Below are 24,333 nucleotides of genomic sequence, written 5' to 3'. Positions count from 1 at the left end.
ATATATTTCTAGGCTGTGACAGTGTCTAAAGAAAAACCCCTAGTCTGTAGGATAACTATTAACTGAAGAGCATGGGACTGAGAGCAAACATTGACTATAAGTGGATAATTTTATTCACCAGAAATTTCGCAAAAAAATATTTTTTCACAGGAGAATAATTACCATTTTGTGGTCTTTATATAAACTTTGCTCCCCAAATAACGAGGAAGACTAGGCTTCTCTCTAGACTCTTCATTCATTGTAATAGCATGTGATTCATAGCTCAATTTATTACAGTTTATATCATCTTATATTATTTACATATTGTATTACATTATCTCTTCTCGTACATATTAGGTAAGCAGTCTCATAAGATTTGGAAATTACTTTTATTTCCTTCCCAGAGTAATCTGCTTTGAAATCATGTCTTAGAGTTGGTTATTTCTGAGAAGACTTCCTATATATGCCTAATTCCACTGCACATAAGTTATCAGTATCCAGAAATCGCAGTCTGCCTCTGTCATCAGGCCACATTCTGACTCAATTTTCAGGAAATGCAGTCACTTTCTAAACTGTTCAGAAAGTTGAAGAGTGAGGACATATAGGCCATATAGATTTTGAGCACCAGCCTTATTTTTAGTTATTTTCAAATATGAGCTTAGAGAGAACCAAATATAATTTGGTAGTCCTCTCTTTTTGCTGTAGTCTATTTTTTGGTAGCTTGGTCCTAAAGATGGATAAAAGTGGTTAGAATAAGTCATTGTACTCTTTGCTCACCTGCTCACCTTTTAGAATCAAAGAGAAGTGATAACTTTGATACTCTGCTTTTTACACAGAAGACAGAAAGTTCTGACCAGAATATATTTAAAACAGTTCGCGGTATATCAGTGGAGAGCAATATAGCCCAAACTTTAAAGCTCTCTCCTCACAATTTTTTTTTTTTTTGGTTGTCACTGAAAACATTCCTCCAAAAAGGAGGCCAACTCACTTAATTAAATTGCAGATTACCACCAAATTGCAAATTACAAAGTACTCTGTCCTGAGTTATGCTTCAAAGGTAGTGAGCTGCTTAGGAGAGGATGAATCAAGGGAGAGCATCAGAGCCCAGACCATCAGCAGAGATGCCCTGTCAACACAGTGATCTAAGAACTAGGAGCTTCCAGGACAGACCTGGTTTCCAGTTTTCTTTCCCACATCTTTACCGGTTTAATTTGAACAGACTATGTGGCCTAATTTTTGGATCAGAAGATATAGTGACTATACTTAGAGAGGAAGGAATCAGGGAATGTAGGCTACCCTTTAGAGAAGGTCCATAATGAAGGGGAGGCTAGAGAAGATTTGGAGTTTAAGGGAGAAGGGAAGTTTTATTGGTTTGTTTTTAAGGATAAGGGAAACTGAATATTTGTGTAGGCAAAGAAGAATCAGTAGAAAAACAGAGACTGAAGGTGGAGGAAACCACTGAGGCAAGTTGAATAGACTTAATCACAAACCTGCATGGGCCTTGTTGAGGACGGGGCACACACCATTCTCAGAGAAGGAAGGGAAGGTGGAAGAAATAGAAGCATTTGAACTAACTGAAGGAGTTCCTGACACTTGGCAAGTATCACAGTGTAGTAGGTTAAGAAATGATGGAACCAATGTAATGAAAATAAAAGTAGGTTTGGGAGGGTGAGTAGAAAAGGTATACTGCCAAGGTAAAAATGACAATAAGTTATATAGGGAAAAATAAATAAATTCATGTCAAGTTGAAGCTGCCCCAGGGGTCTAGTTGAAGTAAGATAACAGAAATCAGCAAAGGTCACTAAGTAGCATAATTGTCAGTGTCATATAGCAGCCCAGAAGCCAAGTATGTGGGTGGTTGAGTTTGCCTAGGATTGAGGATTGGGAAGTGCATGTGGTAGAAAGTCAAGGTGATTTGTGAGGGAATCCTGGGAGTTGGTGAGTGTCATGTTAAAATTCTGACTATGCACCCATACCGAGGCCAAGGAACTGGTGTCTGCTGAGGACAGAGAGAGAAGGTTTCATTGAAAGGGTAGAGGGGAAGGAAGTCAATTCAGGGATAATGGCTTCGGAGTTCAATAATCCAGAGACAGAGTACTTTGGAGTGACAATTCCAAAGTTATCTGCAATAGAGATTAAAAAAAAAAAAAAGTCAAGAATATCGAGGTCTGAATGTTGAGGAAGACTTCCTTATGAGTTTTGCTGTTATCCAGTATCTAGGCCAGATGACAGTCAGTGGTGAGAAATGCAGTGTTATTGGAAGACACTTTTATTCTGCTAAAGGGTCAGTAGGGGTGTTTTAAGAAATCAAGAATGTAAGAAAGATTCTGGAAAATAGAATGTGGTCCTCTCATGAAGCACCATGAGAAGTGTGAAGGAGGGCTGGCCAGGAAGAGGCTGCTGGGAAGGAGAAGATGTGAACTGGATGGAGAGTGAGAATAGTTTGGCCCTTGGGGCAGCATTTCTTGAAGTGGTTCCAAGCAACACTAGCCACACAGAATGGCATAATAGGTGTTATATAAAGTATGCCTCTGGAGAAGTACTAGGTGAAATGATGTAAATAGATTTCTTTACTGTCAGACCCTTTAGAGTCTTTAATGGTATACTCATGTGCCCCATGTATTTCCAGGAAGAGAATTTGTGACATGAATGTGTGACAGTTGCCCAACTTACCTAGCCACAAAACTGATCATATTTTGGGAAATTCTGTTCTAGGGCTCATCATAGATTTTCAGTTTTTTGAATGAATGGATGGACCAATGGTTAAGTAGACGAATGAATGAATGATGGACATATATAGGTAGGAAGTTAAGAATCAGATTGGGAGGATAGTGGTTAAAATAAAGTGAATTTGTGCTAAGGGAATAATACTGAGTCTACAAATGCATTTGGTACTTCCATCTAATGCTCTTGCTACTTTTTCTCCCACTGCCATCTTCCTGCTACCAGTAGTGGAGCAGGGAGTAAGATTTCTTTATTTTATTTATTCAGATACATCTCATTAGCTATTCATTTCTTCTTTTATAAGTGGTCCTGTAAACCCTCAAATGGATCTCTGTGGAATCGGAGTTTTGAGGGTGAAATGTTGGCAGAGTAGACCATGAAGTTTTGAAACCTCGTGTGCAGAGGGTCCTCAGGTCTCCTGCATGTTGATACACAGTGTGCACGTACATGTACATGACTCTTCTCCCTATAGGCTTCTTTCCTCTTTCATTGCAGTTGCTGTGCCCATACCTATGCTCCTTTCTTTTCACTCTGATGGTTTGCACTGGAGAATGAGAAAACAAATGGTACCTTTTACTTCTCTACTCTGCAGAGTGCCATTATGAACTGATTAGGGAATGGTGTGTTAAATCAATTTTGTTTCTGAAAATGGGAAACCAATCCTTCCCTCACCCTCCAGGGAGGATAGGAGGGAATAGGCAGGGCAGATATCAGGTCTTCGTAACAAGAAAGAAAATATAGAACTGTTCACCAAGCAGAAACTTCGGTTAAGAAACCTATATGATTTTGAATGGCTCTCAAGTAAATATCCATTGTAAGGGATACCAACCATGAAGTGACCATGACTTTCGTTGCTTTATTTCAGAACGCCAACCAGGCACCTCTATGGCCAATTCCAGTGCCCTCCCTTCAAGTTCAGCTGGGATCAGCAAGGAACTGATTGATCTGCAGCCCCTCATCCAGTTCCCAGAGGAAGTCGCCAGCATCCTGATGGAGCAGGAACAGAATATTTACCGAAGGGTCTTGCCAGTTGACTATCTTTGCTTCCTGACTCGGAACTTGGGCACTCCAGAATGCCAGGCTTCACTGCCCTGCCTCAAAGCATCCATCTCAGCATCAGTTCTCACCTCCCAGAATGGAGAGCACAACGCCCTTGAAGATCTTGTGATGAGATTTAATGAGGTAAGAAGCCACTTTGAGGTGTTTTTGTTACTGATATCTCACCTAACTGTCTGTCTTGCTATTTCTATGATGGCTGCTTTCTTTCTGGGCAATAAGATAGACAATATATTGTCATCTTCCCTCTCACTTCACCCCAACATGCCTACCCATAAGCCTAATTGATCCTATCTCTACCACATATCTCTATCATTACCAAGTCCATCCACCTTCTCCCTTTGAACAATCAGTCTCTACCTTTTCTCCCCTCCCTTGCCAAAATATTCTCCCTGGGGCCATATTCAAATATTCTCCCTCTTGTTTCTACAAGGGCTTTTAAGACCAGACGTCTTAGTTTTGAGTTTTGAAAACACGACTTCTGGCCATGAGATCTGTCTAACCCACCCTCTCTTCCACTATCAGGCCTCCTCAGCAGACACTGAACACCAGCACACCGGGGTCAGGAGAGTGGGGAGGTATATGGGCTTGAGGGGCAATGAATCATCCCCACACCTGTTCTCTGCACCCATCAAGATCTCCAGCCCCAGAAGGTCCCTCTGAGTCCTCAGAGACCTTACCAGAAACCAGTTCTGAAGAGACAGACTGTGACTGGAGTCTGGGAGCACTTGGAGGGAGGCAGTATAAGAGATCTAGGGGCTCACTGGGAGGAAAAGGATCAATGGCTGATATCCTGTGGCCCTGGAGCAAGACAAGGGACAGGAAGGAGAGACAGATCTCTGTGCAGTGCTTGGATTGAGGATGCTGCACGCTTAGTCATAAGATTTTTAAACATTACCCCACACCCAGAGTTTTCTGTTAGACATTTTGTTTCTTTTAGATTTAATTTCTTTTGCCTTGAATATTAAAACGCAAAATTTCAGTCCCTGTGTTAGTTGGTTGGTAGTTGGTTAAACTCTACAAATATAGTTGTTTCCTATTTTAATCATGTAGTAAACTACCTAAATCCTGAGAGTCCCTGTTCGGGTCTTATGTAACTCTGATTTACAAAAGATCAATCAGCCTTTGTTAAACACTTTCTAACAAAAGCAGATCACCTTGCAGGCTCTGTAGCCTGCCAGTCATGACTCTGATGATGGATATAAATGGCAGTGACCATGGTAAGGCACAGTAGATGCAGAAAGTGTTAGAGGCTGAGCTCAAGCAGTTCTGTGCCCAGACGTGCCGTTAACACAGTTCCTCAAAGGGAGATCCGTTATCCATAGGGATCGCTGATCTCCATCTGGTACTGCCATGCTGATCATTTATGTGCACCATTTATTGGCTCCTCACAACAACCCTGGGAGACAGATACTGTCATTAGCCCCACCTTCCCAATAGGGAAACTGAGGCACGAGGAGGTGAAGTCATTTGCCCAAGATTACACTGGAGGTCGGTAGCAATAGTGAGATTCAAACCCAGATGGGCCACAGAGCCTGGGCTTTGCACCACTGCAGTATTGTGCCTCCCACCTGTATCAGGCTCATGTTGGGAGGTGGTGCCTGATAAAAACAGATCCTGGTCCCACCCCAGACTGAGTAAGACAGACTGTCTGGGAGTCCACATGAGAGTTTATGAACCACACTGCCCCAAAGTTGTTTTTTAAAAATAAATCTCCTGACGTTCTTGATTTCCCTTACTGATAAAACTGGGTGGGAAATGAAAGTTCCAGTAAACTGAGTGATTTTATTAGTGGATTTTACTGTATTTAGTCAATTATTTTAAATGTCCATATCCAGTCACTCTCACATTCTTAGGACCTTATTCTCGTCCTTTGTTGCTGTTCTTGTTGGTTTAAATTTCACCTACATGTAAAAGTGATTTGCCTGAACATTCAAAATCTAATTTTAAATTAATTTTGGAGAAAGAAAACTTGGATTTCTTGCATTCACTACCAGAATCTTGGTAATCAAAGATGAATCAGTGATTTTACTAATTCAGAGTTAGCGATGACATGAACCACAGCTGGGTCAAGGCATGCTTTGGAGTATCTCTGAAAATAGTTTAGCTAAGCAACTTCAGAACGTAAACAAGATTTCGGGGAAAACATTTCAGCTACTTAAGAGAACAGTCTGTCTTCAAGTATTCTCAAGCATCTATTTTCATACAAATTATTGGCATGCTGATTAAAAATCAATCTCACATAGTCATTACATCCCAGAGGACCTCTACTAGACAACAGTGAGATAGCTAAAATTTTGTTGCTTTATATACCTTAGGTTAGAAAAGCTGCATTATATTAAGAGAATTCTTAAATTAAGATTTTCACCTATTTAGAATCATCTTGCCTCCAAATTAGCATGACTACTTTCTGTAAAGAAAAGGAAAGAAAGGAGCTAGCATTTATTTACTAGGTTGTCTGGACTGGATATTTTCACGTTTTTAAATCCTGTTTAATCCTTATGACAGTTGTGTAAGACAGTTGTCATTATCCCTGACTCACAGTTGAAGAAAGTGAAGTTTAAAAAACAAAATAAATAATGGTGGTTATGGATTATGGTCTGTAGAATAAAATAAATATTCATAAGTCCATACTGATATAAATAATTGAATAAATAAAGCAGTGGGAGGGGGAGGGTATGGTACAACTTTTACTTATAAAAGAATTCCAATTAAATGTGAAAAGAATGAGAGAAATAAGAATTCATCATTACGACACCCCAGTAATAAATTGTTACAGGAAGGAACCCCTGATGAATGCTAAAATTATTGGGCAAAAGGATGATGAAAAACAAGATATTTGCATAGTCTCAAAGTATCTCTCCACAAAATATTTATTAGTTACAGAAAGAAAAATAGAGCAGTGGAGAAACCCAGTAGACATCACCTTAAGTAAGTGTTCAAAGTCAACCTGACCAGATAAAACAGGTTTATGTGTATCTCCTGATGTGATGCACTAAGGGCATGACATCATCTCTTGCCAAAAACAGAAAAAAACAAACAAAAAACAGCCTAACTCTAATCATGAGAAAAACCATCAGCCTTAAATTGAGGGACATTTTACTATTCAAAAGTGTCAAGGCGCTGAAAGGAAAGACTTAGGAACTGTCAAAGACTAAGGGAGATGTACAACTAAGTGCAATGTGGGATCCTGTTGGATCTTGGTACTAGAAAATGGATGTTAATGGCAAAACTAGTGAAATGCTAATAAGGCATATAGTTTAATTAGTATTAATATAGCAATGTTAACTGATAATGGTAATATGGTTATGAAAGATGCTAACATTAGGAGAAGCTGAGTGAATTGTATATGGGAACTCTGTACTATTTTTTCAAATTTTCTGTAAATATAAAATTACTTCAAAATGAAGTTTTAAAAAATAGCGAAACTCAGAGAGGTTGAGTCACTTGTCCAAGGTCACACAGTGACTGAGTGAATGTCAGAATCCAGATGTCTGTATTTAGAATCTATTCTCTTCTCCCCCAACTCCTTTCCTCTCTACTTATTATCACGTTCAAGTTTGTAGTAAAACCAGAATTGCTGATTTAAAGTTTAATTAGACTTAGGTTGCCTTTCTCTTTCCTTTTCCTTTCTTTCTACCTTTTTTCTAAATCTCCAGTGCATCTATCCTTTCTCTACTCCTCTTTCTGTCTATTTTTATCCAATTTCCTATTATCGCTCATGTACTCATTCATTCACTCAAGACATTTATTGAGCACCTACTATGCTATATAGCCTTCTCTTTTTTTTTTCGAACATATTCTTTTAAAGAAGAATTTAGCAATATATGGTTAAATTTTATAACATTATATGCCCATACTTTGACTCTGTCAAAATTGGATACACAAAATAAATATGCTTTCTTCAGGGAAGGAATATATATATATATTCCTTGGAACACTGGAGACTCTGAAAGAAAAGAGAGAGAATATTAGCTCCATTGCAGAAGTTCTAGTCACTTAGGGGAGAGGCAATTTATGCATTTATTCATGCAGTCAGTCATTCAGTTTAACATATTCTCAGTATTTTTCAGAAGCAGGGCACCATGGTGGATAAGCACTAAGAAAAGTGAGTAACAGTTTGTGGCTGCCAGAAGCTACCCATCTTAAATAGTAGTCAGGCTCGGACACAAATTGCTACCAAATAAGGCAGAAAGTACATGCAGTATGAGTGGCACAGACAGTGGGAGCTGAGGTATCTGGGTGAGTGACCAGAGCTCTCTCTGCTCAGCTCTGGAGTGTGGGGCTAGGCCTTGAAGGATGACTGGGATAGAGAAGGAACATCATAGGGAAGGGAGGACATTCCAGCGAAGAAGACAACCACTTCTTATCAAGAGCAAGACTCATGGTGTAGGGAGGCAGCTTGCTCCGGATTGTCAGTAGAACATGATCAAGAGCTACAAATTTTAACAACTCTTTACACAATGACTTAACCATAATGTGAGGAAAGGGAAGAAAATCCCCGATGCCATTTGGACAGTGTTACATAACATTCATTCTTAGGAAAATGTGATTAAAATGCAATTCAAAGTACAATCGTGATACAATTGAAAGGGTTTGGCTTACATTAAGGAAGACCAGGAGACAAGTCATTTAAAACCAGTTTAGTCTATGGCCATGCTCCCTGAACAAGCCTGATCCTGTCTGATCTCGGAAGCTCAGCAGGGTCTGTCCTGGTTAGTACTTGGATAGGAGACCACTTAGGAAGACCAGGTGCTGTAGGCATTAAAATTTTTAAAAATAAGGGATTGTAAGATGACAAGGTCCTTGCAATCTGTAAGGTCAACCAAGTGTTGCCTTGCCTAAAAAATAAATAAAAATAAAAAAAATAAAACCAATTTAGATTGTGGCTTGAAAGCAATCCTATTCCCCTTTCTCTTGTCTGACGTCGAGACTGATGCACACCTGAGTAACTTCGAAAAAGAGATTGTCTTTTTATCCTTGCAAATAGAAAGAAGCCTATGCAAGAGGTCCGCCTTCAAGCCATTGGCAGTCAAGATCTGTGCTGGGAATGGGTTAAGTCCTGCTTTGCTTTGTTGGGAGGCAGGTCTTCTTGAACGCTTTTGATCTGGACACTTCTCTATAGTCATATTCTTGATCTAAAACTCCAAGAAGCCAGTGTTCTCTCTTTCTCCTTTCAAGTTGAGCAACCTCACTTCCTGGCCACCCACAAAGTCTCTTCCTTTGATAGTCTCAAATTATATTGTTCTTTCTTTCTGCTCCCCCCACCACTGCCAGTTTTCTTCCTCTATACAGCCTTTACCTCTAGCTTGCATTTCTTTAGATATTACTGTTTTTTAATTCCTCCTAGAATAAATATCAGAGCCATTTGTCTTTTCTAGAGGAGACAAGGAGGCATTTTTATAGGTAATTTCACCAGAGAGGTCACATACATTAGTACATGAGGTTGGGAAGAGACAAGCAGCAAATAGAGATTGAAGATCATCCTTACTCCCTTTGCTTTCACATCTTGTAATGCTCTGTGGTAGAACATGGGTCGAGGTGTATTCTTGGATGCAGTTCTGCGTCACTAGTTCTCAAACCTATGACCCCTCAATATGGCCTCTGCTTCTGTCTTGTTATTCACTCATTGATGGTGACATTTGGGATAGGAACTCGTCATGGTCCGCATCTATAGATCCTGGTCCTCAGGATCTGTCAACAGAGTGAATTTTGGGCTCTATAACCTCCTGCTGCCCACACTGCTGCCAGATACTCTTTTGTGTAGTAGACAGTTGATTTCTCTAGCTAAGGGCTGGTTTTCAGCTTCAAGATTCTATTAACAATTAGTAGTTCTTAGCAAGACTATTTGTCTGGGCTCCTCTTTTGAACCAAGTGGTCCAAGGGCAGGTCATGAGCCCAAGATTGAGCGCAGTTTTACCGAGACCCCAGAAAGACTCTGGAAGGATTCCACCTGGCTCTTTGCTTCCTGTGACTTTCCCCTACCCTCTTCAGTTTAGTCAACCTAAGCAGTCTTCAACCTGTTTTTCTAGCCACACAATGCCACTCAGTTGGTGCGTGTTCCTTCCATCTGGTAGCTTTCACCCAATGTCAATTCAAAAGTTTAAAAGCCACCTCCTCTACAAAGAATGCCAAGGTGCAGCTTACCTCCCTGGAAGAGAATTATATGAATAAATAAATCATCTAGCCAGGAAAAGGCTGGGTTTGAGCCTGGGTCCTTTCAGCCAGAATCCCTTATATACTTCATAAGTGATGATGGTCACTTTGGCACATTCCAACATCCAAAAGGAAGGTCATAGCCAAGGGAACACCATTTCAGCACAATAAGAAAAAAATATGACATATGATAATAGAGGGTGGAGCAGTGTCCTCATGTCCACATGTGTTCCTTCACTCGAAATATTTTGGAAAAAGTATTGTTTTAAATTTGTACATTTCACCATGTTAGAAAAGTTTTCTCTCAAGGCCTTTTTTCCCTCTTTTATGCAGACAGCTAAGAAAATCATCTGTCCAGGGCTGCCGTGCAAACTTTGTTCCTCGTATCTGAACACTCATGGGATAAATTGCTAATAAAGCCCTCTCTGGGTAAGGGAAATTTCAGCTCACTTTGGAAAACCAGATTTCTCCTCAGGAAAGCACATCTCCCCAGAGGCACACCTCTGAGAGCAGGCATTGTATTCGTTCCCCAGAGCATTTCATTGCATTTTCCCTAGTTAACAGAGGTCTGAGTCCAGAAATCTCTGGACTAAAAATCACAGTACCAATTAAACCACAAAGACTGAACTGTGCAAGGCAGCTTCTAAGAGCAGGGTTATTCGCATGGGGCTCATCTGCCCTGGAGCCAGTGGACAGCAGATCATGTTTGATAGTTCTTGTCAGTCAGCACCCACAGGATTCTCCTCACTCACAGTAACACTCAGAAAACAGCAGGGCTAGGAGTGGGGAAGGGTGTACTCATATCATCATTCAGGATGCAGTTCTGAAGTAAGCCCACCTGGGTTCTAATCCACTATTCCCAGATGTGTAACTTCAAAACAACCACCTAATCCCTCATCTTTAGATGGGGATAATAATAGTACCTACCTCAAATGGTTTCTGTGAGCATGCAGAAAGATGACAGGTATAAAGTGCTCAGTGAGGACCCAAGACACAGTAATGATTCAGTGTTGGTTACAAAAACAACAAAAACTAAAATAACTGCATTTTCAGAATAACTAATAATAATAGATACCATTTTAAAAATATCATTATCCCCCCACTTAACATGAGAAAACTGAGGCACAGGGAAGCTAATTAAATGGCCTATAGTTTCAGAGCTAGGATTTGTACGCAGGTGGTCTGGCTTCCAGAGCTAATGTATTTGGCTCATCCACCTGATGCTGTTGAATCAAAAGCTGAAGGAGCCATTTTTCCTCAACTTGGTTCTCCTACTCTGAATAAAATCGTTTTCCTCACAGCAGGATTCTAAATATTCTTTATGATTTTAACACGTATAACAATGCTGACCTCCTTGTTGATTTTAACACATGTGCTTACTTCCTAATATTAAAAATGGGGCCTATCCTTTGAATTGGGAGACTGTGGTTCTTGAAATGAAGAGGACAATGGCATTCATTACAAGGTGTCTGAGAATACTGTCCCAAAAGACCATTAGAATAAGTTATCATTTCCACAGGACCAGCATAAAGGGGCTCTTGGGTCTTTGGCTTTTAAAGTTCCTTTCTGGACTTTGAAGTACTGGATGCCTCAGAATGTAGAATGCCTTAAAAAATCCAAATTTTACTTTATTTTATTTCTTTATCTTCCTCTCTTGACCACACCATCTCTGCTGTGTTTTTCCTCTTCTCTTTCGATTTCTATTTTGCATAAAATCTACACTCTCAACAGGGATGGCTTTTGAAATTCAAAATCTTAATTAAGTTCTACCTGTACTTCTAGAAGGACCAGGAGGGAGATAGGGAGCCTGTGCTCAAAGTTGGGGCAACAAGAGAAGGCTGTAGAGAAGGCTGCCGAGCACCTTTTGAATCAGGACCTCCACGTCTGTGCTCATGCTTTAAACATCTAATGTGATTTCCTTGAACAGTGGTTTCCACTGATCAGCCAAATAAAGGCAAGAGCATCAGAATACTTTTTAAATATGCACATGCCTGGAGCCCACCCCCAGGAGTTTCTGGCTCAGTGGATACATGATGGACACTGGGATCTGTGTTTTTTAAAAAGCTCCACAAGACGATTCTCATGCTACCAATAGTTAAGAATCGCTGCTCCAGACCATCAAGCCGCATAGGGATTCATAGCGAAGAACAAAGCTATATCCCAATGAGGTCATCCATTAGTGCTGATAATTGAGAATTGTCCAAAGTAAATTTAAATAAATGTGGAGGCTACCTTGCTTCTTTCTCTTTTTTCCTTTCTTTCCTTCATTCCTTTCTTCCTTCTTTCTTTCTGTATTTTTTTTTTTTTTTAATTCTTTGTTCCTTGTGCTGCAGTGGAAGACTTGGTTTTGAAATCCTAAATATCAAACCATTTTGTTACTATGACAGGATATTTTTATTTTCTTAGTTACTCTTCTTAAAGCTCCTATCATGTTTCTAGGATTTAACCAACCTAGAAAGAGAACCACCAAAGCCATTGACCTATTGGAGGCCTATTTTATTCTGTTTAAAGCAGGCATCAGGTTAGCACTTCAATCCTCAGACTGATAGAAATAAAAATACATCCAATGGAAATTAGTAAATAGTCAAATAAGAATTTTGACATGTGAGAAATATTGTTATTATTATTATTAGAAATAGTAAACATGACTCAGAGAAGCAGTCCAGTAGCTCCTCAAGGTCTGGCATTCTCTGCTATCAGACATGTCACTTAAATGACACAACACTGTGGGAAAGACCAGGTACGTGTTAGTCAGAGACTGGGATTTTGAGCCTCTCTACAGAACTGCATTAACTGACCCTATTAGGATGTTTCATTCAGCTCGTTGAAAAAACACTCTTTAGAGATCTGTTCTGCACATGTAGGAGCCAAGGAGGAATGTATTTATGCTTTGCCAAGAATCTGCATTCACCCAAGAGATTTAAACATTCATAAACCCAGTTGCCTTCTCGATACCTCTCCTTGGCTTTTTTCATTTAATGAGATTTTATTGAGCACCAGCTTATGTACTAGGTGCTGTTTTGTGCACTGGGGATACAGCACAGAAGAACAGAGCCCTGCCTTCACAAAGTTTGCATTCTAATAATGTCCACAAAGCATCTCAAATATGGCCAAAATAGAACTATTAACTTCTCCTTCTCTCATTCACATACCAGTGTCTAATTATTAGCCCAGTTAAAGGTCAACTAAAACCCCTAGACTAATAGCCATCAAGTTCATCTTTTCTCTGCGCATGGGTTACTTTGTTGTTTCTTTATATGGATGTAATGTTTTATATTTAAATCTACTAAATTTTATCTTTTTGGATATTCAAGCCTGTCAAAATAATTTTGAATCTTAATTCAGTTATGTATTGAATTAGCTACCACTCTTGATTTTTCCTACATATATAGTCAGGTTCGGTGACTGTGTCTCATGTATATTTATTCAAATTGTTTGGGAAAATGTCAAACCAAATAGGAATTAATAGAAAGCCCTATGGCACATCACTAGTGACTGCTCATTAGGTTGGCCTTGAACCATCAATCTCCTCTTTGCTAAGTATTTTTAAGCTAGATGTGAATCTCCTTAATTCTACAGTCATCCAACAGATGTTTCTCATTTCGTCTCTAGGTTTAGCTTGAGATACTCTGTGAAATGACTTCCTAAAACCAAGACACATCCTTGATATGGAAGTCAAATTATCTCCTCAAGAAAAAAAGAGAAAAATTGGTTAATTTGATGATTAGCTGCTTCAGGATGTCTAATTTTTCCTCCATTTATTTGGATGATGATAATGATAACAATGGTGGTGGTGGTGGTGGTGGTGGTGATGATGATGGTGATGGAGAAATTAATAATATAGCCATTGTTTATTCGTGCCTTGCCCTGGCCACTATGCCTAACACTTTATGTTCCTACTCACATTTAGCTTTCAGACAATCCTGAAAAGTGGGAATCATTGCTTTACTTTACAAATAAGAAAACTAATATTTAGAAAGGCTATATAATTTGCCTAATATCACATAGCCAGAAAGTGGCTAAGCCAAGATGAAACTCAGGCTTTTGTGACCTCAAAGCCCAAACTCTTCTTTATATTGCTATACAGGTAGTACAGTGCATCTAGTTGCACAATAAATAGTTACACCATGAGGAAAATACCATGAATAAAGAAATGGGGATATAAAATGCTGGTTTGTTTGAGGAATTTGGGGGATAACCAAGTAAGACCAGAGCAGTATCTCTCACAGTGAGTTGTGTGGGATGTCAGTGTGCATTCTGTGGAAAAATATTCCCCAGTGGTCTAACACATATGCCTCAGGTTGAGCAAACAATGATAACTAAGGTTTTCTTTTCCATTGCAGTACTTCTCAGGTTATTTATTATGCTAATGTACATTGAGACATTCTCAGAATGCAACATTTCACAAGTATACTTGAGTACTGAGTGCCTGTAGGCCTGGTACCTATTACAGAACATACTTCAGGAAACTGTCATATAGGGGAGGTAGGCGGATGTGTCATATAGGGGAAAAGTTGGATCGGGAGGCTTTAATGCCTCAGCCTACCGAAGCAGCATGACCACAAATACTCAAGAGCCAGAGAAGGAGCAGAGAAGGAAGGAAAGATTCAGCTGTAGGTCAAAGCAGGACAAATTCTGTGGAAGATAAGATCTTGGCCCCTCCTGTGCTGGCATATGGATTTACAAGGTGAGACCTTTATCTCATGATTTGGATTTCATAAGCCTCACACAAATACAAGTTTCATTCCTTTATCATTACACCTCACACTTAAAAATTATACAGACACTAAAATTGTGTATAAATCATTAGGATCAAAAACATGCCGGACTGGTCCAGGACAAAAAATGCAGCCAAGATGTTTGTTGGCATTCCAGCCAGCACATCATTTCTTCTAGTCTCTATTCCCCTCTCCCTGTTCCCTAGGACACCACAGCCACCCTGATGCCCTCAGTACCTGCCCAACCACCCCAAATCATGTTAAAGTTATCTTATCTGGTTGTTATGACTCATTTTTGTAATTTGTAAAATATTCTCTTCAATTAAAAGTAATATTATATATTTCTGGCAGATCTTTATCTGGATCAATCAAATATGTAAATGCAATAAATACTCCCTGAAATTAGAGAAGATGAAAATCTGTATATTTATAGTCTTTCAATCTAATATTTTTGAAGAAGCTCTGTATTCGTATATGACATATGATATCTTAGTCTTTAGGTGGAAAAACCAACAGCTAATCTTGGGAGAAAGTTTTAAGATATAAATTAAAACCCTTAATCAAACAATATACACTTTTATACTGTGCCTGTATACTTATGCAGAACTCTTCACATGCATTATGTAATTTAATTCTTATAGGACCATTCTGCTTTGGAATCTGGAGCTCCAATTTGTCCTTCTCACTCCAAGTCTAGGGCTTCTCTCCCTTCATCACTGTTGCCTAAACAGAACTGATCTGTTTCCTAAGACATCAAGTATTGCATGCCTAGCATTGTGATAGACACTCCTAGAGTCACTTTTCCTAAAAACTGTGCTGCAGAACCCTGGTATCTCAACCTGCTCTAGAAGAGAAGGAAAAAATAAAGACTTTTGGTTCAGTACTTTTCAGAAACACCTGTGTGGCTTTTTTCCACTTCTGTATTGATATTTCCAATGCACATTAGCATATTGAAGATACAAGAAGTCCAGCAATAAAGTCTACCAATTGCAATTCACCAGCATTTCTCAAATCTCTTTTACCTGGAGGGTTTTTTTCTGGCTCTTCTTCTAGTTTTACAGAACACACTGCTCTTGAAATGACCGAAGACAAAACATATTAAGTAACAAAAAGTACACATAAGAAATATTTAAATTACATGACAGTTGACATACATTCCAGTCTTCCATATCTTCTCCCCCTAGAAAGAGGATTCTAGGTCAGTTAGGGCTGGACAATTTCAAGGTGGGTCAAATGAATGAATGGCAAATCGATGCATGGCAGGAAGGACCTTTCAAGTGAGAGAACCAATTTGATCCTACATATTGGGCAAGATCGTGTATAATGGATGCAGGAAGATCCATCACGAGAGAGTTGGAGTAAACAACAGGAGATGACAAGGGACTTAGTGTAGATGCTGGTGAGAATAAAAGGGGAACATGGCTCCCAATGGTTTAGAAAAAGTATCCCAGTAGTACAGTGACTGATTGGATAGGAAAGCTGAACAAGAAAGAAGGGTCAAAACTGACTTCAGGCTTTCCAGGCAGGGCATGTGGAATACATGGCACACCTGTGACAGCATCTGGGCAGTTACAAAGACCATCCAATGTGGTCAAGAGCACATGATTTAATTCAGGGTTCAAATTCTGACCCTGTTAATTAGTACAGTGGATTTGGCCAAATTACTTTACTTCTCTGAGCCTATTTCCCCAACTATAAAAGGGGGCTGAGTCGTTTTCTCATTGTAAAAGCTAACTAAGATAATGAATCCTTAGCTCAGAGTAACATAGTGTAGGTGCTCAATAAATGTTTGTTGTTATTTCTGTTATTACTACTATCATCACCATCATTATTATCAGCATCTTGTGAAGAGATAATTCAGTTTGGGACATGAAGGTTTTAGGGTGAGAATAAAGTGAGATTTTAAGTGGATGCTGTCTAGGCAATGGGAGGTAGGAGCCTGGAGTTCATGTACTAGAAGATCGAAGCTACAGATACAATTTGGGAATAATCCCTACAGGAGGATGTCTGAGCCATGAGAATTAATCTGTTCCTAAGACATCAAGTGTGAGAGAGATCACAGTTTGCAAGGATCAAGCTGTGGTGACACCCACCATCTGAGATGATAAAAGGATCCAGTGAGAAGGAGAATGTGAGCATCACAAGAGAATCAGGCAATGTGGGCAATGAAAACCAAGGAGGAAGAATTTCCAAGATAAGTACGCATTATCCTGAGCCAGGGGAGTTGATTAATGTACTGATAGAGAGTCCAAAATGGCGAACAGATGGCAGAAGACAGCATTACTCACTTGTCCCCGACACTGGGCACACCTGAGGTGCTGTATTCTGAGGCCAAACTCGCAGGATTTCTACAGACCAAAGCAGAGAGGATGCTAAAAAAAACATGTTGTACAAGCAATAGCTGAAGAAACTTGGACTATTTTGAAAAGGCGTAGACATCTAAAGCGGTCAAAATAGATACATTTCAGTGTTTGAAGGATTGCCATGAAGATAAAGTTGGGTTATTCTTTGTGACTTTAGCCGGCAGAACTAGGTCTAGTCATTTCATCTCACCCTGAGAATAGGATCCTCTTTAGGTAGTGAGCTTCTTATAACTGGAGAAATTTCACACAGAACCTGGCTGGCTGGCTTCAAAGCTAGGAGGAAACTCTTGGGTTGGGTCAGAACGCTGACCCAGACAAACTGTGACCTTTGAGGCCAAATCCATCTCACCACTTGTTTTAGCTTCTGAGCTAGCTAAGCATGGTTTTTACATTTTTTAAATGATTTTTAAAAATCAAAAGAAGACTAATATGTTGTGATAGGTGAAAATGACATGAAATTCAAATTTCAAAGTCCATAAATAAAGTTCTTTTGGAATTTTATAGTCTCATGCACATTCGTTATGTATTGTCTATGGCTTCTCTCATGCTGTAATGATGAGGCTGAGTATTTGCAACAAAGATTGAATGGCTCACAAAGCCTAAAATAATTATCATCTGGCCATTTACAGAAAAAGTTCACCCAAAAGTTTGAGATCATCTAATGGCTTTTTTTCAACTGGGAGATTCTGTAAGGGAGAAAAGTATTTGCCTTAGATTTGGATAGGAGGTCATGGATCACTGGGAGACTGCCATCAAATAGCCTGCAGGGATGGAAAACCAGGGTGCAGTGGTGAGAAAGTATAGATAATGGACTGGGAATACTTATTTGAGAAATCTGACCAAAAACAAAGGTGAAAACTTGGATGGCAGCTCATCAGACCAGCACAGTATAGGGAAAATATTTGAGGGAGATAGGAAGACATACATACGTCCGTGTCAGAAGAGAAACAAAAACTTTTCCTGTGCTTGATCAACTCATGGTATTCTTTGTATCTGCTTTATTTTATGGTATAGTTAAATATATCTGTTGTCATATCTCTCAGCAAGAAGGGATTTTCTAAAATGTTCTTGTTTATAAATGTGCAGAAAATTTTTGCACAGAGAGTCATGCTTTTGTTGGCCAAAGAAAGTGAACACTTGCTGATTTTCTGGCAATCCTAACAAAAATACTGAAGTGTATTTATACTCTGGGGGCCAAAATGAATTTCAAAATGACAGTGCTCAGATACATAATCCGCCCAGCTTTCCTCTTCTGCCTCCACTGGGTTTAACAGCTCTGTCAAATCCCTTCCTCTGAAAACCACTTCTGCATGTGAGTTGAAATTAATTTTCTCTACTGTCGCATAAACACAAGGCGGGCTTCCCTGCTAGGCTCTCAGAAGCTTGGTCCTCAACCAATGGATGAGATAAGCAGGCTAAATCCATGGAAAGTGTGATCTGAAACTGTCTTTTTTAAAAAGCAAAATTTTTATTGCTTCTTACACTGTGATTTCCTTCTTAAAATCTCAAAAACTGTTTACGTCACACTGCTTAGAAGCATATTGGTATTCCAGTAGAATTTCAAGCCCAACACAGTAACTTACTCTTCTAATCCAAACAAGGCAAGATACCTATTATGTAGTCCAGTATAAGTAACTGCTTGTTATCTGTGCCAATGAGGGAGTCAGATATTCTGCTAATAAAAATTCACATAGAACCAAATATCCTACTTTGGCTGATAGTTTTGCCATCCTTTCCCAGGGGGATTATATGACAACTATTAACAAACACTACATTCACCATTTGGTTTGCACATTCATTCCTTGTCCCTATGGCAATAGCAGAGATAGCTCTCTTCTCTTCATTCGTTAGTAGCTCCTGCTGCCAACCAAATAGTGTTCAGGTATCTTAGCCACATTCAAGGGGCTATACAACATACCTGTCAAGTTTTCTCTCCCTTTATTCCCTCCATGCCCCTTTCACATCTGTCAGCCTGGACAACTCACTACTGCACTCCATGGAAAGTGGCAGAGACACTACCTAATTCACATGGTACACAAAGCTGCAGCTCGGTGAGAGTTTGGGCTCTGAGACTTGAATTCATATCCCAGTTTCAGCACTTACTGTCTGTGGGAAACCCCGGCAACTTTTAACCGTTTTCAATCACCTCATCTGTAAAAGGGTGCTACTAACACCTACCTAACAAATAGGATTATTGCAAGAATTAAAAGAGATAATTTTAGAGAATGTTTGCCACAGTGATTGACCCAAACTCAAGAACTCAATAAATAACTAATGATGAACATAATTATTCTAGAAAACTAATAACCCTGGATCACCTACTTTTAGAAGAGATAAGAAAATTTTCCTTGCTTCCAATACAATAATATTTTTAGATCACCATTTACAAGCTATCAAGAAGTTTGGGGAAATGGTGGTCACCATTTTGAACAATTCAGTACACCTATGTGGGCTCTTTGAATGATTCCAAAAATGGTAGATAGAGATACTGACATTAAAGTTGATTCTACTGTCTGTATCTGGGTTTATAGAATAGAGAAACTATATTTAAAGTAAAACTTTTTAGTGTTTTTAACTCATTCCTTCTTTCAAAATATTAAAAAAGAACTCATCCACATTTTAATGTGATTTGGAATTTCAGAATATAGTTGATAGCATGAGTGAAAGCATTTGTAATGTTGACTGCACATTTTTAAAATATTACATGTTCTCATCTCCCCCTCTGTGCCCTGCTCACTATCATTACCCTCTTCCCTAAGGTGAGAATCAGTCATAGAGAAAGAATGGTGGCTGGTCCCGATTCCACATGACCTCTAACAAGGCTCTTCTAGTTCTAGGAGTTTATGATTTAGGGACTGAATGTCCAAACCTTGGAGATGCAAGTCCTTTTCCTAACAAGAAAGAAGTCCCTGTGTAAAGGGTAAAGGGACACTGTGAGAGAAGACATGGGAAGCAAAGTTTGAGTTCAGGAATGTCACCCTAAGAATTGGGGGCTGTATTTTTGAAGAAGAGCGGCATGACATGGCATTTTTTGAAGAAGAGACCACACCCAGTGATTCCCTTTCTCTTGGGAAGAGGAGACTAGTGGGGGGGGCGGGGGCGGGGGAGGACACTCTGTCAGCAATACAACTGAAGATTGTGAAAACTACTTTCTTAGAAATCCTTAAGAAAATAATACATACCCATCTGCCTGGGATAGTTTCAGGATTCAAGCTAGCTAGCTGGACTGTGGCTATGAAATCTTAACTTCAGAGAATCTCTTTCATACCAGTACCAGGAATCTAAAACAGGCCAAGGAAACTTTGAACAAGATCATGCATCTGGAATCTTCATTCTGCCTCTAGCCAGCCATGTGATGTAGGGCAAGTTTTTTAGCCTCTGGACATCAGTTTCTGCCCCATAAAACAAAGGATTAGACCAAACGATCTCCAACACCCCTTAAAACTTGAGCTCTGGAGTCTGATCTTCCCAAGTTTGAATCTGACATTTACTTGACCTACATTACTAAGTCTTTCTAGGCCTCCCCTTGCCTATCTGTCAAATGAGGATAATACTTCCATCTAGGTATGGTTGTTATGATCAATAAATGTCATCTATTGTTATTATAATCCTGATGCTTAATGTATAAGGTAAATTGAATGTAATACCAAATCTAAAATCCTATATTCATTACCCATTTGCTATACCCCTATTTGCAGGGAAGGAAGGAGGAAGAACTGAGTTTTCCAGTCAATAGCTAAAGCCCTGGACTAAGGGCTTGTGTCTATAGGGTGGGTGTCAGTGAGGGTTCTGCTATTGCTATATCCTGTATATTTTAGCAAATTATGTTCTCCTCTTCACTCCTTTCAGGTAGTGATTTCTTGCCCAATCCACCCTCAGCCTGGTTGTTCAACTGAGCAGAGTCCCTAGAGGAGAAGCAGCTGCACCCCCAGTTCAGAGTGAGGGAAAACTTCTTAGGCTGAGAGGGGAGGATCTATAGTCTGCCTTTCGTGGGAGAAATTTAGGGAGAAAGAGCCCCACTCAGGCATAATGAGGTAAGACGGCTCAACCCAGAATGCCCAGTCCCCTCTCTCATGTGCTCTTTCTACTCCTGGCAACACTTCTTTTTTTATTTGTTTGTTTGTTGTTTTCAGTATATTTTTTGCAACAGCTTTATTGAGATATAATTTTATGCCATACAATTCACACATTTAAAGCACACAGTTCAGTGGCTTTTTTGTATATTCATAGAGTTATGTAACCATCACCACAATCAGTTTTACAACATGTTCGTGGCTCCAGAAAGAAATCCCATACACATCAACAGTCACTCTTTATTTCTCAATAACCCTAGCCCCTGGAAACCATTATATCTACTTACTGCCCCTATGGATTTGCCTCATCTGGACATTTCACACAAATGGAATCATATAATATGTGGTCATTTGTGTGTGGCTTCTTTTATTTAACATAATGTTTTCAGACTTTATCCATGTTATAGCATTCATTTCTTCTTATGCCAAGTAATATTCCATTGTATGGATATATCTCATTTTATTTATCCAGTCATCCGTTGGTGGACATTTTGTGTTGTGTTCACTTTTTGGTTATTATATATAATGCTGCTGTGAATATTCAGGAATACATTTTTGTGTGGATGTATATTTTCATTACTTGGGTATATATACCCAGGAGTGAAACTACTAGGAGATATATATATATATCTATATATATCTATATATATATCTATATATATATAGATATAGATATATAGATATAGATATATAGATATATATAGATATATAGATTAGATAGATATAGATATATATAGATATATAGATATAGATATATATATATAAATTGATATATATATATCAATTTTAGCATTTTAAGGAACTGCCAAACTGTGTTCCAAAGGGGCTAGACCATTTTACATTCCTGCCAGCAATATATGAGGGTTCTGATTTCTCCACATCCTTGTCTACACTTGCTATTCCGTTTTTTTTATTATAGCCATTCTAGTAGGCATGAAGTGGTAGCTCTGTGGTTTTAATTTGATTTCCCTAAGTGGCTAATGGTGTTCAGTGTCTTTTCATGTGCTCATTTTGTATCTTTTCTGTAGAGAACTGTCCATTCAAATCCTTTCTCACAACACTTCTGCCCGTGAAACATAACATCACAATATAGTCCATCCTTCATAGATTGGCTGTTGTCATTCTAAGTCCTTGAGTATGAATGTGTATCCTAGGGAGGGAAAGTGAGAGCTCTGCTCCCGAGTATGGACAAGAATAAATGGGTCAGCACTTAGGATTCCTATTATAACTAGGATTATGTCTTTAATTAGAGAGATCAGAAAATTAGTTGTTTTCTTAAACTGGACTTGAAGGTAGAAGACCTAGGTTCAATTCCTGGTTCTGCTTAATGTCCATGAACATATTGCTTAGTAGATAACAGCTTCTTTAAATCTCTTTTCCACCCCTCTTTTTCATTTATCTTTTTTCTTGTTTAAATTGAAGTATAATTTACATAGAGTAGAATTCACCCTTTTCGATGTACATTTTGAGTTTTGACAAATGAATACATTTGTCTAATGACCACCACAATCAAGACAGAGAATATTTCCTTCATTCCAAAAGTTCCTTTCTCCCCTTCATAGTCAATCTCCTCCCCTACTGCAAACCTCTGGGAATTACTGATCTGAGTCCTCCCTTTATCATTTTGTCTTTTCCAGAATGTCATATAAATGGAATCTTACAGTAGATAGCCTTTTGAGCTTGGCTTTTTTCATTTAGCATAATGCATTGGAAATTCATCATTGTTCTGGCACATACCAATAATTTGTTCTGAGTAGTATCCCATTGTATGTATATCCATCACAATTTGTTTATCATCAGTTGATGGACATGTGGGTTATTTTCAGTTTCTTTTTGCATTTATGAATTGTCACCAAAAACCATTCTCAAATAGGCGACTATGGGTTTTCATTTCTCTTGGGTAAATACCGAACTATTTTGCTAAGTATTGTGCAAAGTGTCCATATCATTTGGCATTCCCACAATATATGAAAGTTCCAGTTGCTCCACATCCTCACCAGCACTTGTTGTCACAAACCTCAGTTTTTTCATCTGTAAGTGGAACAGCAATCCCTGCCTTAGTACTCTCTCAGGATTGTTAGATAGAAAAAAAGTGAAACAGCATGAACAGAAGTGCTTTGTAAACTGTAAAGTGCTATACCCAAGTAAGAAATGATAATGATGGTGCCCACTTATCTGTAAAACTTGTTTCCCACATGAGCTAAATGTTTTATTTTTGCCCCCTACATCTTGGCAGAAAAAGTAAGTTATAGCAAGTCTAAAGCAACAAGAGGTTTTGCCTTAGATGCATTCTGGAATTTGTTTTGGCTCCAGTTTTTGAACTTTTCACAGAAGCAGATAAATGACCAAGATGTAAATCATCAAGTGTGAGTCAGTTTTGTAAAGAAAAATGACCCTATGTGATGGATGTCAGCAGGAGTGGAGTCAGCAGGACAGACAGTATGACGTGCTGTGGGAGAAATAAATGTAGGCTTAACCAGGCAGTGTCTCCAGGGTAAGGCATTCAAGATGGTTACAACAGTTAAGAAGACTGGATATCTAAAATGCCCCACTTCAGTGGGGGTGGGAAAGGTGGGTAGGAAAACTGACAATAAAAGTAATCATTTCAACTTATTTTTTTCTAATTTGAAATTTGCTTTTTTCCATGTTAGAAGCAGAAAGGCACAAGAAACAAACAAGCAAAAGGTTTTCTTTTTGACATCAGTATGAACTAATGTTTAACATATTATACAGATGGTCACATGTAGAAATATTTATAGATACATTCATATTCACAGGTTAGTATACACACATATATTTCCTTGCTCTGTGATCTGAAAGAGCCCAGAAACAACTGACACTCCAGGAGCAATAAGCATTGCTTACCCTACAGATCTTGGTTTCTAATGCCATTCTCTAATAAAAGGGCTCCTTGGAGAAGTAGCTGATCCTAAGCCTGGGGCAGAAAAGACACAAGAGGAAGCATCTGATGGTGCATCTGATGGTGCTAGAATATAAGGAAGTGGTCAGAAAACCCACAATGACGGGGAATGTCAAAGAGGTACAGTAGCCAAAGCTGGAACCATTTGAGCAATGAAATAAAATAGTATTAGATTATAGTCTGTTGTGAGTTTGTTAAATTAATATTTGTCAAATAGAAACCCAGGGTGCTGGATTCTGAGCCCCGGTTCAACAAAAGACAGCAAGGGAAGAAGTTTATTACTCACAGGTCCTGGAGGTACACTGCACACCTCAAGGGGCCACATGGGGAAGTCAAGGCAGGTT

At 39.0% G+C, this 24,333-nt stretch overlaps 1 protein-coding gene and 1 pseudogene across 2 annotated transcripts in view; both read left to right on the top strand.

Annotated features, from left to right (window-relative positions):
- The window catches only part of PLCE1 (phospholipase C epsilon 1), a 291,378-nt gene that overhangs the window by 158,423 nt on the left and 108,622 nt on the right, over positions 1–24,333 (top strand). For both annotated transcript variants that reach the window (XM_025042246.1, XM_025042245.1), the window contains exon 4: positions 3,569–3,885. In XM_025042246.1, the coding sequence (XP_024898014.1) occupies positions 3,569–3,885 (317 nt within the window). The remainder of the gene's footprint in view (positions 1–3,568; positions 3,886–24,333) is intronic.
- Positions 8,406–8,523, top strand: LOC112474223 (annotated as a pseudogene).

This window comes from Pteropus alecto, unplaced genomic scaffold (genome assembly GCF_000325575.1).
Source record: "Pteropus alecto unplaced genomic scaffold, ASM32557v1 scaffold88, whole genome shotgun sequence".
In the NCBI taxonomy this organism is placed as follows: domain Eukaryota; kingdom Metazoa; phylum Chordata; class Mammalia; order Chiroptera; family Pteropodidae; genus Pteropus; species Pteropus alecto.
This window is presented reverse-complemented; position numbering and strand designations above follow the sequence as displayed.